Source organism: Ictalurus furcatus, chromosome 5 (assembly GCF_023375685.1).
Source record: "Ictalurus furcatus strain D&B chromosome 5, Billie_1.0, whole genome shotgun sequence".
NCBI lineage: Eukaryota > Metazoa > Chordata > Actinopteri > Siluriformes > Ictaluridae > Ictalurus > Ictalurus furcatus.
The window spans coordinates 18,815,214-18,835,540 of record NC_071259.1 but is presented as its reverse complement, the minus strand read 5'-3'; the positions used below and the strand labels follow the sequence as shown (position 1 = coordinate 18,835,540).

The following is a 20,327-nucleotide window of genomic DNA, read 5'->3' as shown; positions in this document are numbered from 1 at the left end:
GCAACTTTTCCTTCCTGGTTTGTTGAATTTAGTCTGAACCATGTTAAACAAAGCTATTGTTTTTAGTAGGACATTCACCAAAAGAAGCAGCTAATAGCCCAGTGAATTAATTATGGGATTGGTAAAGTAGGACAGGACTATTAAGGTTTCACTTTAAGAATTTAAGAAAAGAGCATTATGGCCTTTATGTTTGCTCTAAGAGGGAGTTAACCAGTGATGTATGTATGTCTATCCATCCATCCACTGCTTATCTGACCCAAGTTTTGCAGGGGAGCCTGGTGCCTAACCCTAGGGAACCCAGGGCACAAGGTGGGGGACACCCTGGATGGGTTGCCAACCCATTGCAGGGTACAATCATACACACATTCACACACTACAGACAATTTGGAAATGCCAATCAGTTTATAACGCAGGTCTTTGGACTGGGAGAGGAAAACGGAGTACAAGTAGGAAACCCCTGAAGCATGGGGAGAACATGCAAACTCTGTGCACACAGGACAGAGGCAGGATTCAAACCCTCAACACCAGCACTGTGAGGCAAATATGCATTAAGCCACGTGCACATTAAACCCTAAGCCACCATATACACACTCCCTATAACCAAATGTATTAATTGTCATCTTCACTGTTATCTTCATTTATCGTTGGGAACAATAAAGTTTATCTTATCAACACAATTTTGGACAAAAGTGAGCTGAATACCATAGCATCAGTGCCCACATACTGTGCTGCCACACTCATATCAGTATAGGCGTGTTACTTCCTGAGTACAAAAATAATAGCTTGCTGAAAAGAGCAAAAACTGCTTTTATGTCCAACCAAATCTGACCTTATTCCACTAAGTTATGCTTGTGGCTGCACAAAATGAAAGTCCATAATTTTTGTTATAATGTAGTAATCATTAATACATAGGAAAAGCCCAGCACAATTATTTACAATTATGTCAAGTCCCTTTCACGACTTAAATTCCAAACTTCAATTAATCTGGAAACGCCTCCTGAGGAGTGAAGTAGAAACAATTACCTGGTTGCTATACAATGTAATGATCAAGTGTACTATGATCTAAAGGCCTCTTTAAGGCACTCTAAAATACTACTGAAAAGAAAGAACATACTGGTACACCTCAGCTGGATACTCTATGATATGTGTGTGTTTCAGGTTTAAAACAGACCTTGAATAATTAATTCCACAGCATGGTTGTTCAAAGATTTAAAAAGAAAAAATCTAATAAATCTGCATTAGACTGGCTCAGGGTTTATTCCCACCTCATGACCAGTGTTTCTGTATGCTCCGGATTCACAGTGACACGGTAAAGCGGTTAATGAAGATGACTGAATGGCTAATTCTGTGAAATGCTGTATAGTATGAATTTGTATGAGAGGATAGCAGAGTCAATAACAAATCAGAATGTCATGGATCTCAGGAACTCTACAAACAGTATGAGCAGGCAACACTCAAATGACTGGCAAACTCCCAACGAATAAGCATTAAAGACCTGTGAATTTACAAACAGACTGCTGTAGGGCCTAAGTACTAGATAGTGAAAATTTATATAACTGGCCTCAGCAGGGTAATATCTCTAGTGGCAGAGTTCCTGATAAGTCTGCATACAGATACACTACAGCACCCTGGAGGCAAGGTCATTCTTCACAGAGCATAAAGAATGTTAGCCAACAGAAGCACACACACTAGTGTCTATCCAGGCCTGCTGTTTTCCAGGCATGATAGAATAAAAACCCCCAGGTTGAAAGCATGTCTGCTGGTGAGGAAGAAAAAGGCATTTTGGAAAACATCTAGCTGTCCATCAAAACCCTGTGGGTGACAGAATAGACATTTATGCCTGAACAAGCACAAGGGATATGCCCAAACTCTCACACAAATGTTCTGTCTTATGAATTTACACACACACATAAATTTCCCACTTTATGGCACTGTCCTACCTTTTTGACAGTCTCCAGCATGGATCGGCCACCCTGCCATGGCTTGGACCCTTTGCGGATGCACGAGAGGCTCGCCATGCTGTGCCACTTGCGGTCCTCCAGCTTCCTGTGAAAGGTGTTGGCGAGTAGCAATACTGTGTCGTAGATGTATCGGTTGGTGATCTAACCAGATGGGGTAGGAGAGCGACAGAGAAAAAACGGGTTATGGAAAGCTTAAGGCATTTAATTAATCATCACCTTACAAGAAAAAAATCTTGATATATGACTCACACAGGAAATACTGTAAAGAGAGAGTAAAGGGGTTTGTTTTGTCCTGTCCTATCAGTAGTACTGTAAGTGAACACTTGTACATGGTCAACTATAATGATACAACCACTGTGTTATCAGTCCAAAGAGTGCTGATGTTACGTGGATCCTCATGGATTTGTTTTGGATGGTCAAATGTTACAGCTTTAAAACACAGATTGTCTCATCTGGATTATGTAATCTGATTAGAAAAAAATTAAATACTTCTATTGAGTGCTGATTATGAGAGACAATGAATTATACGATATTAATTATTATACCACAGCACTGTTAAATTCTAAAAGCTGACCATAAGGTATACCACTGCACGATTTACTATTGTTTCCATAGTAACAGCTTATACAGGGACTTGTATGGTTGATACTCCACATAATCTAAGGCTAATAATTAATGGATTAAAATGTGTTATTATTTAACAAAGAAAAATTTATATTTGTTGATATGATGATGGTATTGGTGTCAGCTCTTTGTAACGGTCATTAAGTGTCTCGCCATTGGAGAGCCTTCAGGACAGAGGAATTTGGCTTTGTGGTTTCTCAGTAACATGTCAAGCTGCATATTTTTGTCTTAAAAGAGAAAAAGAGAAGGTAGTGAGGGAACGTCTGTTTATAGCTACTATAATGTAAGTGACAACACAAATGAACTCGTCTTGTAGACAAACCACAACATTAAATGTACCTATAAACAGTTAAAATGCATGACATTGATAAATTAAATTTATAAATTAAAATTAATAAATTAAAATTATAAATTAAATTTATAAATTTAAAAATAAATTAAAATTATAATTGTTGACAAACTGCTGTGGTATAAAATCATATAAAACAATTTGGGACATGCTGTTATTGGAAAATTACGAACTTTAGGGTGGTAACATCACCTTGGGCTGCATCACACCAACCAGCCATTGATTATTTTCTTACAACAGCATGCCTTGTCATGTTTTATTCTTTGCCTACAGTAGGTTATTTTATAGAGGAATATTACTGGCAAATTTCAACATGTTGGTGCCTATGGAATTAGACTGGTTGCCTTGGCAACAATTCCAATGTGCCAGCAACTTTGAAAAACAAAAAATAAAAAATAAAATCTGGGATCCTGTCAAATCATAAATAATCCAGTCCAACTAACATAGAATCCACATTTGAGGAATTAGCCTTGAACCTGATCAGTAATGGATTACTTATCCTTGCTAATCTACTGTAGACAACATTAGGTAGCAGTAGCAGGGTCAGTGAAGCTTGGCATTTGTAGCACGTTTCAAAAAATGCAAAAAAAAAACAAAAAAACTCCTGCTTAATGCTATTAGCACAATAGCTTCAGAGCCACGGCTGCCTTTCAGGACTCTAGCTGATGCTTCTTTGTGTTTCCTTTTCTTTTGAGGCTGACAGCAAGCATAATGTATAGCAAATTCACAGGGTGGAGGATAGGGGAGTGGAATTGAAAATTAGATCATTACAACATCCTCCACTCCAGATAGGCCCACACCCCCAACCCCCCCCCCCCACACACACACACAAAGACACAGACACAATAGGCTATGTGGAAGGAGAGCTAATTTCACTTTGATTGATCGTGCTGCTCTAATCTTGCCCAAGTGTTGTCTCTGTTTTAATGAGGCTATAATAAATAGTGTCAAGTGGCCATTGCGTTTTCCCATTGTTGACTGACCCACAGTTTGTGGCACTGTATCGACACTGTAGTGACACTGTATCGTGTGTGCGTGCGTGCGTGTTCAGATTTTATCCTATGGTATTAAATTCGTACCCAAAGCATTGAACATAATTTTTCAAGAAATGAAGAAAAATATACAATGAGAAAGAAGAAAAACGTTGTTAACAGTTAGCTTTGTTTTCGCTAATCATGGGTTTATGAATGCACTGGAAAAGTTTGCATTTACACTTTAAAAAATTTCATTTACGCTCTGCAAGTTTATGTTTGCCATTCTGGCAAAAACCTGGGATGTGGGCGGGGCTTACAGCAACAACCTCTCATTGGCTACTGAGATTTGGATAGACAACTCCCTGACCAGGAACTACAGACTTCAGTGGCGTTAATTTTAGAGAGCATTCTGGATACGATTCTCTCTATCGTTATAGTGTTTGTACTTTGTCCTGGAAATTACTTACTTACTTAGTCAGTATAGTAGTTCGTGATTAATATTTGAGATTTGAGTAGTCCCATACAACTATTTTTCGAGATGAGCTCTCAGGAGCGGCACAGAGCATCGTCATCGTCATCCTCCTCTTCTTCAGCTGGACACTCGAGCTGTCGATCCAAATCTCACTAGCCCATGAGAGTAAATTGCTGTTAAGCCGCTCTCACATGTCAGATTTGTAGCAGAATGGTGAATGTAAACTTGAGGAATGTAAAAGAAAACTTTTCACTTGAAAGTGTAAACTAAAACTCTGGCAACGCATTCATAAACCATGATTAGTGAAAACAAAGCTTAGAGAAGCTTAGTGTTGTTCTTCTCTCTCATTGTATATTTTTGTTCGTTTCATGGAAAATTACATTCAACACTTCTGGAACAATTTAATTCCATATTATCCCAGCCAATTCACCAATAAATTTCACAAACTTCTCTGGACATCAGCATTTGTCCTGCGTAATTTTTAAAATGACAAAAAAAAAACCATAGCAGCTGTCAAGATAACAGATACCACCCAAGATGATTTCTCTCTTAACCCAGTTCTCTGAGTACCAGTGGATATCTTATTGGCTCAGGTAATCTTTGATGATTAGCTTCCCTTTAATTAACTCACCTCAGTTTTTATCTAATGCTCTTAAAATTTTGTGGATCATGTGAAGCTTGGTAAGATTATGTGATTGAGTTCTGTTGAGTTCATTTGTCAGGCTGCTGTGCCCAGTAAATCATAATGTATCTTACTTTCTGAATTATGTAGTGTTGTTATTATTGATTCCTGATTATATGAATCTAAATAACTTTTGAAATCTTTAATCTGACTTATTATTATAGCACATTTATATTACCCTACATCCCACTGCCTTGCCAAAGTTTCCAGCAGTTACACCCAAACAATCAGCCATGCATGTACATTTGCATTGATGTGACATGCTATAAGCAGAAATATATAACATATGAAACAAAACACATTTTGAAAACACAAAACACCATTCAGTTTAATATAATTGTCTTCATTGTTTAACCTTTTAATATTTTGTTAAAAAAATTCACAAAAAACTCTGCTCTCATTGATATCAAACAATTGCAAACACAACACAGGTTTATAAAAAATCTTTGTTAAATATAGGTGTGCAACAATTATTGGCACCCTTATGAATTCATATGAGAAAAATATATTTGAAGTATATTCCCATTGATATATATATATATATATATATATATATATATATATATATATATAAAAATAGTACACCTGGGTGACTAGGAACAGGAAACCATGACTTCCTGTTTCACAAGGGTATAAGTATGAGGTAACACAGGCCAAATTCATTAAAATTCATTCACAGGACATAATCATTCATAACAATGGGTAATAACAAGGAATATAGCTGTGATGTGCGGCAAAAGGTTGATAAGCTCCACAAAATGGGAAGTGGCGGTAAGAAAATAGCTAAAGCATTGAAAATGCTAATTTCCACCATCAGGGCAATAATTAAGTATTTTTGTGAATTTTTTGAACAAAAAGATTTTTAAAAGAATTTCACGGCCTTTTTTGCTCATATTTTATTCTCAATTCTTTTCTTGAGACTTTTAGTAAAAAGAAATGAATTGTTCATTTGTCTTGGAGCATATGAATAACAGTCAGAATTCAACAAAAATACAATATGGTAATAATGTATTGTAATAAACATTTCTATTAGGGGTATAATGATGCATAGTGACACAATGCGCTTAGTCGAAATGTGCGATTCACATTGTGGGAATCAGCATTCTACAGGGTGTCCCAAAAGTCTCCACACATTTCCACTCTTCCAAAATTTTTCACCTATATATATATAGCAAGGCGCCAACTTGCCATTGGGAGCAATATATATATATATAAAAGGGTAACACTAATATTGGCACCCTCGGTAAGAGCAAATAATGATCTGAAAAATTGTCTTTATTGTTTAACCTTGCCATCTTTTTTAAAAATAATTTACAAAAATACACTGCTCTTATAGATTAACAATTGCAAATGCAACACAGGTTTATCCACAAACGAATATGTTTGTGAAATATAGGTGTGCAACAATTATTGGCACCCTTTTAGCCAATACATTGGGCTACCTCCCTTTGCCAAGATAACAGCTCTGAGTCTTCTCCTATAATGCCTGATGAGGTTGAAGAATACATGGCAAGGGATCTGAGACCATTCCTCCAGATCCTTCAAATGTCGAGGTCCATGCTGGTGGACTCTCCTCTTCAGTTCACCCTACAGGTTTTCTATGGGTTTCAAGTCAGCGGATTGGGATGGCCATGGCAGGACCTTGATTTTGTGGTCAGTAAACCATTTTTGTGTTGATTTTGATGCATGTTTTGGATCATTGTCCTGCTGGAAGATGCAACCACGGCTCATTTTAAGTTTTTTTTGGCAGAGGCAGTCAGGTTTTCATTTAATATCTGTTGATATTTGATGGAGTCCATGATACCATGTATCCTCAAAAAATGTCCAGGTCCTCTGGCAGAAAAACAGCCCCAAAACATTAAACAGCCACCACCATATATAACAGTGGGTATGAGGTACTTTTCCATATGGCTACCTCTCTGTGTGCATCAAAACCACCTCTGGTGTTTATTGCCAAAAAGCTCTATTTTGGTTTCATCTGACCATAGAACCTGATCCCATTTGAATGTCCAGTAGTGTCTGAAAAACTGAAGACGCTTGAGTTTTTTTTTTGGATGAGAGTAGAGGCTTTTTGTCTTGAAACCCTTCCAAACAACTTGTGGTAATGTAGGTGACTTTGGATTGTAGTTTTAGAGACTTTCTGACCCCAAGACTCAACTAACTTCTGCAATTCTCCAGCTGTGATCCTTGGGGATTTTTTTGGCCACTAGAACCATTATCTTCACAGTGCGTTGAGACAATATAGACACACGTCCAATTCCAAGTTGATTCATAACATTTCCTGTTAACTGGAACTTCTTAATTATTGCCCTGTTGGTGGAAATGGGCATTTTCAATGCTTGTGCTATTTTCTTATAGCCACTTCCCATTTTGTGAAGCTCACAAAATACACACACACATGTATATATAGACACACACACACACACACATATACTTTCCATATAGCCTTTAAGAATGCCTTTGACAAAAGAAGGATGAGAAGTGGACGTTCATGAACATACTCTGATGAAGGCACAACCAACATGCTGCTGGCAAACATATTCCCCTATGTATGGAGACGTTAGTGACACCCTGTATTAGTTATGCATCTAATGCAATTGCAGTGTTTGAACACCAGAGGTCCCACTCTATGCAGCCCATAGAGTTAAAATATATAGAGAGCACCCTGGGGCTGATAGCCCAAGAAACAGGCCTTAGAAGTCAGGCATTTTAGACATTCTATTTCTAAATGATGCCTCAGGCACTGCTACAGAGCTCAGAAACTTTATTTATTCAATCAAATATGTGGGATCATTTATAAATATATTTATTTATTTTAAGATATGGAGAGTCTGTAGTACATTTTCTTGACAAGAAATAGTACATTTAGTTTATTAATTCAAATCGAATTGTGACTGGGTGTATTGTTAAACCTCAAATTCCTATTTCCCAGTCATATATGTGATCTTAAATTAAAATTACAATTAATTTCCCTGACTACACAGCCAAGATAGCCCGGGCCCGGGCCGCATTTAACGAGGTCCGGTGTCAACTTCGTGGTATTGAGGGCGCTTGCTATGGAATACTTCACCCAGCTCGGCTTCGAATTACATATAACGATGTTCAGAAGGACTTTATTTCAGCGGAGGAAGCAGGAGACTATGTTAAACTCTTGATATCGGGGTGAACTGCATCACCTACACAGCGGCGTCTTTTTCGCTCTTCTTTTATTTTTTGCACTTGGCCTTCCAGCTCTACAGTATTTGATTTTTATTGAAGATATTGTCGTTGCAATCCTTCACCTAGATTTTGTGGACTCACTCCTCTTAAATCTACTTCGGTATTAATGTGGTTCTCTGTTTTGAGGCTCTGACTGGGTTAGAGTTTCTGTTTATTTAATTATATTAGTGTTTTTTCCTCGGGTTTACGTCCTACACTGTTATATTATTTGTTACAAGTCTTTAAAAGTTAAGGACATTATATTTGTTATTGTGCGCAGACTGTTTATCAGACTTGAAGTCAGTAGGGGCTTTTTCTCTTACTGGAACTTTTTGTCTTGGTAATTTTGTTGGTTAGTTCAGCTTACTCTCCGAGTTGTTTTCACATTGTGGACAACTTTTGGTTATTGTGGGAAACACTGCTGTCTCATTTTTGTTTTTTTATGGAGACTTTGGGTGTGTGTGTGTGTTTGGGGGATTGTGAGAGTTATCAAAACATGCCACTGCTTTGAAGGATGTGAACTGGAACGGAGTAATGTTAGTCAATTGCAAATCTGTTTTTAGAGGATTTAAACCTAACATGGTGAACAAATTATATTATAGAATTCAGGCAGTTTTACTGGGGTTATCTCATACAGTGTGGCAAGTAATAATCTGGAAAGACCTTTGTAATATCACAGTCTAAAACTGGATTTAAAGAGAAGCAAATCAGTAAATGAATCACATGTAAATGAATCACATGTAAATGAATCACATGAAAATGAATCACATGTAAATGTATCATATGAAAATGAATAAATAAATTAAAATAAACATTATCATCAAAAAAAAAATACAATTAAAATGTGTTACCCAAACTTCATGCTATGTTTCCCTATACAATCAGAAAATAAATATGTGTATTTTTTTTTAAGGACAGCACTAAGCTAAGTTCTCTGGGCTCTGACGCCACACAGCACTCCATCAATGTCCAAATCACACCATGATTCTTGTTTTTCATGCTGGAAACAGATGTGCTATTTTATTATTATTATTATTTTCATTTTTGCATGGCTTGGATAAGCCTTGACATCACGCAACACCAGTAGTCTCATCCAACCCTTGATACTTTATACTGTTTGTTCATTTGTGTCTAAACATGTTGGTCTGTATCTTACACGTGGATGCCATGGGTTAGTATACAGTTACTATATAGTCTGTTTCAGATGGATTTTTTCTGCTTAGCATACTGTGGCTCCACCCTGAGGGGCTAACTGACAGGTGGATGTGAAAATTAAAATATAATCGACCTTGAGGTCATTTTCACACAGAACTGAGAATATGTAATTGCCAAAGGGAAGAGAAGGCATTGTTTCTAACTTTTATTTGAATTTTTCTAGCATGGAGTTTAAATATGAAATTTCACAAGCATGTCCATGCAAGTCATGTAACACTTTTTAAGTTGAATTATCTATAAAATAAAGCTACTCATTATTTCTCAAAGTCTCTGTGTATGTGAAGTGTCAGTACTGTCATCCCAAGTGGTAAATGTCATTTTTTGTTCCAAAAATGTAATATATGAATGTAAACATTATGTCCTAAATACGTGACTACATAGCTGACTTACAAATGACTTTTTCTCATGTAAATGTACGGTACTTGCATACATTTTAACCTGATTTTAAACTTAACAAGGGTTAAAGAGCCACTCCAGCAGCATTTTTTCCCTGTTGTCACACCCCTGTGTTCAAATTCCATCTGTGTCATTGGCTGCTGGCTGACCTGTCCTAATCACAGACAAAATTAGTGAGTCCATTATTTATAAACATGAGTTTATAAAGCTTGTTGTGTTTGTGCCCTTGGCAAAATTGAAGGGCAGAAAGTCTTCGGCTGTTCTATATTAACGTCTTTGTTTTGGCTCTGCCTGTGTTTAATGGCTAGCTGTAAAAAGCTCAATGAAGTGCTAAAACTGTTGCCACTTTATGCTCATTTTGAATCCTTTCATCGTGCTGATAAACCTTATTTGATTGTATATACTGCATTGCATAAATGAAGCTCCAGACTCCAATGAATGAATAACATTGTGATTATTGTTAATTGAGGCATAGTTGACAACTTTTCTTATCCGTTTTGCCTTAGCAAAAAATATGACATTAAAACATGTTTGATTACTGATACAATACATCTTACATAACCCTTTTTCCAAAATGGATAAATCTGAAAACGCTGATGTATGATTGTCATGTGATCTGAACAGTTCCAAGATTGTAGAACTTATTGCAACGTTTGAATACTTTGTACATTATAGAAGCAATCCAGAGTTATGAAAAAAAAAAAATACAGTGTGTTCTATGCTCAGGTTGTCAGAACAAATGAAAATAGTGGAACTGATGTACAGACATGCACCAGATACCCAGTTTGCATGGCCAACATGCCATTTTGTACCAATTTTGGTGGAAAGAACTTGAAAATGCTAGTGTGGCCAAAACAAAATGACTTGTTTTAGTGTGAACCACACCTGAATTAATGAGTCACAACAGTTTGAACTAAAAAGGATGGCCTGTGCAGTTGTCAAGTCAACTCCACCAACAAACTCAGTTTCCCAGAATGCACCACTGCCTACAAACATGGCTGCCCCAGGCCTGCACTTCCCAAAACCCACTACCACTAACTTGCTCCTATTCACCGGACTTTTTATCACACTCACCTCTTCCTAATCACCCCACCATTTAAAAGAGACTTTCACACCACATTCAGCGCTAAGTAACACTCAGTTTGTGTTAGTATCTGAACTTATTAACCCTTTTGTTTCTGTGATCGCTACTCTGGTTTTAGCATTGATTGTTTTCTGGTTTTCATACTGTATCTTGATATTCCCCTGTGTATTCTGTTAGCTGGTTGCCTGACTATAGCCTATTCTTTGACCTTGATTTTGCCTAATGATTTGAATTTGTCTGCCAGCCTTTCAATGAATAACTCTTACCGCATCTGTGTCCATCTTAGCCCACTCCTTCTGACAGCAAAAATCCAAATAAAGGTAACAGCACCATTTCTGAAAGGATTTATTATTATTGTTTCTGCAAAACTTCAACTAATGTGTTTAATGGAGTTTTACTCAACTCGCAGTGTCAGTTATGCTCTGGAAAATAAGTAACACTAAAGAAAAATGACTCACACACCCTCAAGGCTATAGCAGAGATACCAAAGCTGTTTGCAACAAGGACACTCCAGTCTACCTTAACAGCCCTGTGGGAACCATCCAGATAGTGGACTGGCAAAAAGAGCGGCAATCCTGGAAAAGATCCTTGACTGGCAATCCTGTCTGTTATGGAGTGGTGCCATCATTATGTTTGAATTTGCTCAGTGGTTTCTCCCAATTCTTGTAAGTTTTCATCTTGGAGAGGAAATCACACTGTGATCACACTGTGATTTCCTCTCCATCACACACCACGGACACAGTGGGGAGTTGATTCAAAGGTTGTGGGAAATTCTTTCTCTTTTAGGACCAACAGATTCATGATGTGGTAGTTGGATAAGGGGGAAAGAAAGCAGGAAGCAGGAGCCAACATAATCACTGGTCCAGAGGGAGCCATTGTGGGGGGGGGGGGGGGGGAATCAGGGTGTCGGACACAGAGAGAAACACAGAGGGACAGGAGATGATACGCTCCAGAGCTGTGTGAAATTGGGCTTCTTCTGGCCTGAGCTTCTGATCTCTGATCTGTTCTCCCTCAATCCTGCCAAACAAGCCTAGACTAAATGCACCACTCTCTACTGCTCCAACATACACATATGAATACATACATGAATACACACACACACACACTCACACACATTCTATGCATAATAAAATCAAGTGACCAGAGAGTAGTAGTCTCAAACTACTACTAACTACTTTGACTACTAGTAGTAGTCAAAACACTGGTACACAAGTGTACTCTAAGGACTGAGCAAAATGAGACCGCATTTAATTATTTAATTAAAAGTGAGGTCAGTGATATTATTTTTATTTTATTGATTTATTGTTTTATATTTGGGAAAGTTATCTTTTGTTGTCAAGAAAGTATCGAACCCTGAGGAAAATCTCTGTTCTCTGTGGCATCCCAGGCTCTGTAGGGCACTAATATCCATCTAATAAGAACAGGGAGGCATCTCTACTTGCCTGCCGATTAGAAAGTGCAAGGAAGATGTCTTGCACAAAGATCCTTGTGTTTTGGGGAGGAGCCATATATGTTTTAATTACTTTTCAATGCTGACAGCTTTATTATGACAAAATTTAGGAACATAGTGTGAGCCATGACAAATTAATTTACCTTCTGATATGCTAAATTTAATATTTTCAGTTCATTTTACAGACTGTATGCAAAAAAAAACAACCGTTAACCTGTTCCACCTTGCAAACAAATACAATAAACATCAATGTTCAGTTTTTGAAATCTGCTCCTCTTAAATATATTTAAAGCTACACTATTAGACATTTTCCACTGTCATGGTTCTGGGCTGGAGCCAGTTCTCGAGCTGCTCTGTGTATATTGTTTATATATCTGAATAATCTCATATAGGATGTGATTGGGTGAGTTCATTTACCCGCCAGATGCAAAGCGCTTTAGTTTAATGGTGTTCATTAGGGATGCTCCGATCAGGATTTTTACAGCCGATACCGATCCAGATACCAATCTTTTTTTGTTTAAACCTTAATCGGGAGGTCTGTCATAAACAGTTAAATGTAAGGTCTCTGCTCATGGTCACTGTTAATTGAATTAAAATAATAGCAATGAGAAATACTGTTGGTTAATTGATAAATAAACAAGCATAAAATATTTATTTTTAAATATCTTAAACAATAGTCCTAATTAAAAGTAGATTAACACAAGCATGATCCATATTAGGAAAAAGGCTAATAGCCTTCTAAGGAGATAGCAAACTAAGCTTAATGTCAAATTGATATTAGATGCAACCCATAGTATCCATCCATCCATCCATCCTCAACCGCTTATCCGTTATTGGGTCGCGGGGGCAGCAGCTCCAGCAGGGGACCCCAAACTTCCCTTTCACGAGCCACATTAACCAGATCTGACTGGGGGATCCCGAGGCATTCCCAGGCCAGTGTGGAGGTCTTCCTGGGTCTTACCCGAGGTCTCCTCCCAGCTGGACATGCCTGGAACGCCCCCCTAGGGAGACGCCCAGGGGGCATCCTTACCAGGTGCCCGAACCACCTCAACTGGCTCCTTTCAACGCAAAGGAGCAGTGGCTCTACTCTGAGTTCCTCTCAGATAGCCGAGCTTCTCACCCTATCTCTAACGGAGAAACCAGCCACCCTCCTGAGAAAACCCATTTCGGCCTTTTGGACCCATGATGTAGTTCTTTTGGTCAGTACCCAGCCTTCATGACCATAGGTGAGGGTAGGAACTAAAATTGCCTGGTAGATCGAGAGCTTTGCCTTCCGGCTCAGCTCTCTTTTCGTCACAACGGTGTGGTAAAGCGATTGCAATACCGCTCCCGCTGCTCCGATTCTGCGGCCAATCTCCCGCTCCAATGTCCCCTCACTCGTGAACAAGACCCCAAGGTACTTGAACTCCTTCACTTGGGTTAAGTACTCATTCCCTACCTGTAGTAGGCACTCCATCGGTTTCCTGCTGAGAACCATGGCCTCAGATTTAGAGGTGCTAATCCTCATCCCAGCCACTTCACACTCAGCTGAGAACCAATCCAGTCAGTGCTGAAGGTCACGGACCGATGATGCCATCAGGACCACATCATCTGCAAAAAGCAGCGATGAGATCATCAGGCCACCAAACCGCAACCCCTCCCCACCATGACTACGCCTCGATATCCTGTCCATGAATATCACAAACAGGATTACTGTCAAAGTGCAGCCCTGGTGGAGACCAACCCCGACCTGGAACAAGTCTGACTTTTTGCCTAGCATCCAGACACAGCTCTCGCTTTGGGCGTACAGCGATTGGATAGCCCTAAGAAGGGAACCCCTCACCCCATACTCCCTCAGCACCTCCCACAGTAAACCCCTGGGGACCTGGTCATACGCATTCTCCAGATCCACAAAACACATGTAGACCAGATGGGCATACTCCCAGGCCCCCTCCATGATCCTTGCGAGAGTAAAGAGCTGGTCCATTGTTCCACGACTAGGACGGAATCCGCATTGTTCCTCTTCAATCCGAGGTTCAACTATTGGCCGAACCCTCCGTTCCAGCACCTTGGAGTAGACTTTACCAGGGAGGCTGAGAAGTGTGATACCCCTATAATTGGCACACACTCTCTGGTCCCCCTTTTTAAACAGGGGAACCACCACCCCGGTCTGCCACTCTTTGGGCACTGTCCCCGACTTCCACGCAATGTTAAAGAGGCATGTCATCCAAAACATCCCCTCCACACCCAGAGCTTTCAGCATTTCTGGACGGATCTCATCAATCCCCGGGGCTTTGTCACTGTGTAGTTGTTTGGCTTCCTCAGTGGCCTCCACCAGGGAAATTGACGATGATCCCCCATCAGCCTCCACCTCTGCCTCTACCATAGAGGGCATGTTAGTCGGATTCAGGAGTTCCTCAAAGTGTTCCTTCCACTGTGCAATTTCCTCCTCAGTTGAGGTCAACAGCGTCCCATCCTTACTGTACACAGCTTGGATGGTTCCCCATTTCCTCTTCCTGAGGTGCCGACCAAAAGTCCTTCTCCATGTCCGCTCCAAACTTCTCCCACACCTGCTGCTTTGCCTCTTTCACGGCAGAGGCTGCAGCCCTTTGGGCCTGTCGGTACCTTGCAACTGCCTCCGGAGTCCTCCAGGATAACACATCCCGGAAGGCCTCCTTCTTCACTCAAATGGCTTCCCTGACCACTGGTGTCCACCACGATGTTTGAGGGTTACTGCCCCTTGAGGCACCTAAGACCTTGAGACCACAGCTCTCCACCACAGCTTCAGCAATGGAGGCTTTGAACATTGCCCACTCAGGCTCAATGCCCCCAACCTCCACAGGGATGCCCGAAAAACTCAGCCGGAGGTGTGAGTTGAAGATCTCATGGACAGGGGCCTCCTCCAGACGTTCCCTATTCACCTGCACTACCCGTTTGGGCTTTCCAGGTCTGTCCAGAGTCTTCCCCCACCCCTTGACCCAACTCACCACCAGATGGTGATCAGTTGACAGCTCTGCCCCTCTCTTCACCGAGTATCCAGAACATGTGGCCTCAGATCAGATGATACGATTACAAAATCGATCATTGACCTTCGGCCTAGGGTGCTCTGGTACCACGTACACTTATGAGCCTCCTTATGTTCGAACATGGTATTCGTTATAGACAGTCCATGACTAGCACAGAAGTCCAACAACAAACGCCCACTCGGGTTTAGACCAGGGAGGCCGTTCCTCCCAATCACGCCTCTCCAGGTATGTCCATCATTGCCCACGTGTGTTGAAGTCTCCCAGCAGAACTATGGAGTCCCCTACTGGTGCCCCATACAGAACTCCATTCAGGGTCTCCAAGAAGGCCGAGTACTCTCAACTGGTGTTCAGTTCATATGCACAGACAACAGTCAAAGCTTTCCCCCCACAACCTGTAGGCGTAAGGAGGCGACCCTCTCGTCCACCGGGGTAAACTCCAATGTAACGGCGCTCAACCAGGGACTTGTGAGTATCCCCACACCTGCCCGGCGCCTCACACCCTGGTCAACTCCAGAGTAGAATAGAGTCCATCCCCTATCCAGGAGTATGGTTCCAGAACCGAGACTGTGCGTAGAGGTAAGCCCCACCAGATCTAACTGGTAGAGCTAGACCTCCCGCACAAGTTCCAGTTCCTTCCCACACAGAGAGGTGACGTTCCACGTCCCCAGAGCCAGCCTCTGCCGCCCGAGTCTGGTCCGTTGAGGCCCCTGACCTTCACTGCCACCCGTGTAGCAGCGCACCCGACCCCCACGGTTCACCCCACGAGTGGTGGGCCCATAGGATGGAGAGGATGGGTGCCACGTTGCTTTTTTGGGTTTTGCCCGGCTGGGCTCTGTGGCAAACCCAGCCACCAGGTGCTCGCAGTCGGGCCCTACCTCTGTCGGGCTTCCTCCGGGCAGGGTAACTCCTCCTCTCTTTGCTTTCTTCATGAGGGTTTCTTTGAACCATTCTTAGTCTGGCCCGTCCCCTGAGACCACTTTGCCTTGGGAGACCCTACAAGGAGCACAAGTCTCCAGGCAACACAGCCCTCAGGTTCATAGGGACACACAAACCTCTCCACCACGATAAGGTGACAGTTCCCGGAGAGGCAACCCAATGTAATTAAACATTATTTAATTTCTCATTTTATTTATATTTTATGAAGTTATTATAATATCTATTTTTTATAATAAATGATTTATTTATTAACTAAGCACATTTTCTGTCTTTACATTTTAGTAGTTTTCTGTTTGTTTGTTTATCAGTTGTTCCTTTTAGATCGGTTCCCCAGTACAGTATTGCCATGTCTGCTGATAATATTGTTTTTTGGGGATTAAATCAAAACATGGTAACTGGAGTTGACTTTTCTGGTGATATCTGGCAACCTTAAGTTTAAATGAAGTGAATACGCTATGTATTTGAGTTAGGGAAGAGCATGAAGTAGAGCAGCAGCATACTCCTTCTGAACAGTTGCTAATCTTGATTATTAAATAATTCCTCACCAATCATAAAGAAGTTTGAATTAAACCCACCTTGTAGTGTTAGCATTATTATTAATTTACTCCGCCTGATGCCACTGTGTCTACAAGAGCAGATGAAGGTTCAGGTCATATTGCGGGAACAATAAAAGACGGCGGTTTGTGAGATTGGGAAGTTGAGCGAAGCAGATGATGTACATTGTTACTCTTGTCACCATAATGGCTACTCTGCAGTATTTACACATTTGTTTGGTTGACTGAGGTGATGAAAAGCAGCGTGAAAGTAACTGTTGTGTGGTGTAGATGCATTTTGGACTTTTAAAAAAAATAGTAGTTTAGTAGATAGATAGATAGTAGATAGTTTTTATCCCGATTGTATTATACAACTCCGAACAGATCACTCGCACCGGTGCGAATAAATATTTATTCACAGTCGCACAAAGTACTTTTCAGTCGCAAACGCAAGTAAAATGGTCGCACTGTAGAGCCCTGCGTTCATCTGCAAACTTTTTCATCTGCAAAGTCATGATTTCCCCTTGCGCAAGCGCTAGCGCTTGCAGCGAAACTGGCAGCTTGAGTGCTAAAATGCTAACCCCATTTCCGGGTTTTGGCATTACAAAATGACATCATCCCAGCACCACTCTGTGGTGATTGGCTGCAAATTTAGGAAGCGCTTGATTTGATCTGCAGCTGAGTTTTCTATGAGCGGAGGACGAACTTTAAATGCTAATATCGCGGTCGATCATGTTCATTTAATCGTGGGCAGTCAAAATCGTAATCGCGATCGATATTCGATTAATTGTGCAGCCCTAATATTCACCTATTCATTACAAACAAATTTTGCATCATACAGTCAACTAACATATTGTCGGTGACTTACAAAGTTCACTATATGGTAATAGTAGATAAGGATGAGAATTTATACACAGGTATGGCATGTGAATCCATGTGAATGGATGTGAATACAAGAGAATAGATAGGGAAGTACCTCTAATGTCTGAGCCTTGGGGTCTTTGGGGTTACAGAGAGAGTTGTTGATGCGGTGGTTGTGCCGGACACATTGCTGGCTGGTGTTCTGAGGAAGAGGGAAGGTCTGTCGGATGAGAGTCAGACGTCCTATAGACTTCACCACCAACTCCTGCACATCCAGATCTGAGATCTCCTGGTGAGAGAAATCACATATGAATGTGAATGAATTGGGAGGATAATTAAATATAACAAGAAAGGGAACAGTGTTCATGCAGTTAAAATATTAGCACTTTAATGCTGGACAGGAAGGTATGGCATAGAACAGATCTATCTGCAACCTGCTAGAGTACATGTGTCAGTTTCCCAAAACAGATAAGGTTTTCATTAATGTAAGAAGAATTCTCTGGAGGTTGTGAAGTAAAAATACTCTTTTCTCTCCCTGAACCTCAAAATATGTTTGGGGAATATGGGTCCATATTCAGAGTCAGCATATTAAGTCAAAAAGTTACGTCAATATTTACTCAGGGAAAGTGATGCATATTCAGAGACAGTTTATGCAGCTGCTCGATTTTCTGGGCACCCCATTCAGAATATGTAAATCACCTCCATGGAGTACATGCCTCTTGAGGAGACATGTCCAAGTTAGGTTTTTTCAGTAGCATTTAGATCACCACATTTAAACAAAAGCACTTGCTTTCATGCATGAAAAAATAGGGATAGAAAATGCTGTCTGAAGAAGGAAATAGTGTTTTATTGCTGTCAACTGTAATATGATGTAACATAAAAGCAGGAGACAGGAGGACTCTATTATAATTTAATAGGAGTCTATTATATTGGCAAAATTTTGCTTGAGTCCTAGTTGTAATTATCACATTAATCACTGCAAAATTTTGGTCACATTTTGGTTATTTAATTTAAGAATATGACTGCCATGCTCATTATCTGGAAGCTTATAAAATTGCACATCCTATTATTATTATTATTATTATTATTATTATTATTATTATTATTATTTAGGTCTGAGTATTGATGTGTGCAATTTCAGTATTAAATCTTCACTACACAAATTTATCTCAACTCTGAATATGGTGCATTATCAGTGACAAAACACTGTAGGTAAAAAATATGAAAAATATGAAATATTTAAAAATGTGTGATAAAATAGTTATGCTGCCTATTAACTCTACCAGAAAAAGAACCTTTAATATGAGAAAGAATCTTTGGCAGACAGTCACTACTGAAGATAAGTCAAGTATTAAGTCAAGTAGAAAAGCAATTTACACTATCGATTCACAATTTAGCAATTTATGGTTCGGTGACAAAAGCATTTAGCCAATTAACGATCTGCACTATTACTTATACTAGTCCTTTTCAATACTCATGATACTTACGGAAGAACAGTAAATAATTTTTGCACTGGTACTTCATGTATAGTAATGCTCACTTGACAAGGGAAACAATGACAAACTAAAGTATACCGTCAACACAGAACAATGTTTGCTGGAAAAACAGCACTATTGACATTGACACACTTTCAGTTCAAGATAAATCCTTCAGCAGAAATGTTCTTGAGACCCAAAAGCCTTTCTCTTCTCTCAATAATTCTCCCAGGTACACAACAACTCTCTTATACACAAACAGTGAACTATTTACTTTTCCAGCAAGGTCACTGTCCTCCTTTTGTCGTTAGTCCTAGGTCACCCTTTTCACACTCTCTTTATAACTGCTGCCAGAGACGAAGTAGACCATCTATTTATAATAGCCATTCATATTATAGATATTTCCCAGATGAGTGCTTATCTAAGGGAAGAAGGTGAGTGCAGTCATAAAGTAAGGGGAATAGAGCAAAAGGGAACACGATCACTGTCCTATCTCTTATGCAACCCATGTTTTTTGGTGGCACGTGGGCCAGAACGCATAGATCAGGGATGATGAGATGGGAGCAGATTTGGCCAAACCGTACCGTCTGACAAGTCTCACTTTGGAGAATTTGCCATTTTACCTGTGACAACTTAATTCCCAGTGACTGGCTTTCATAAAGTGAGTCACCTTTATAATGCTGCTGGGGTTCCACCTACATGGAAAGGACCAACTTTTTCCTGCGCATAAGCCAAACAGTACCTGATTCCACTCTTCTTGTGGGTATGCTGTATGCTTGCCATTTTCAACCTGAATGCTTGCCATTTTCAAAAAGGTAATGTCTTTTTACAAATGTTGATTATGTTTTTAAAGAAAAACGATGACCACCAAGCAAGCACACAGGACAGAGGCTATATGAGTCCCTCTACATAGTTGACTCATACTTCAGAAACTTAGTTGATGGCACTTTAGAGGGCAGGAACACTCACATGAACCTGAAAATGTCATAGCCCAGTTACTGTTTTTACCCCTAGCTGACAAATGCAAAAGGCTCTTGATGCTTAATTAGTGGAGCTAAATCAGAATGACACAAATAGAAGCCTACAGGGTTATGGCCTAGTTTAGAGGTACA

General features: G+C 40.1%; 1 protein-coding gene across 2 annotated transcripts in view; it reads right to left on the bottom strand.

Annotated features, from left to right (window-relative positions):
• The window catches only part of grid2 (glutamate receptor, ionotropic, delta 2), a 517,533-nt gene that overhangs the window by 163,433 nt on the left and 333,773 nt on the right, over positions 1-20,327 (bottom strand). For both annotated transcript variants that reach the window (XM_053625025.1, XM_053625026.1), the window contains 2 exons: positions 17,856-18,029; positions 1,941-2,102 (listed from right to left, as the gene is read on the bottom strand). In XM_053625025.1, the coding sequence (XP_053481000.1) occupies positions 1,941-2,102; positions 17,856-18,029 (336 nt within the window). The remainder of the gene's footprint in view (positions 1-1,940; positions 2,103-17,855; positions 18,030-20,327) is intronic.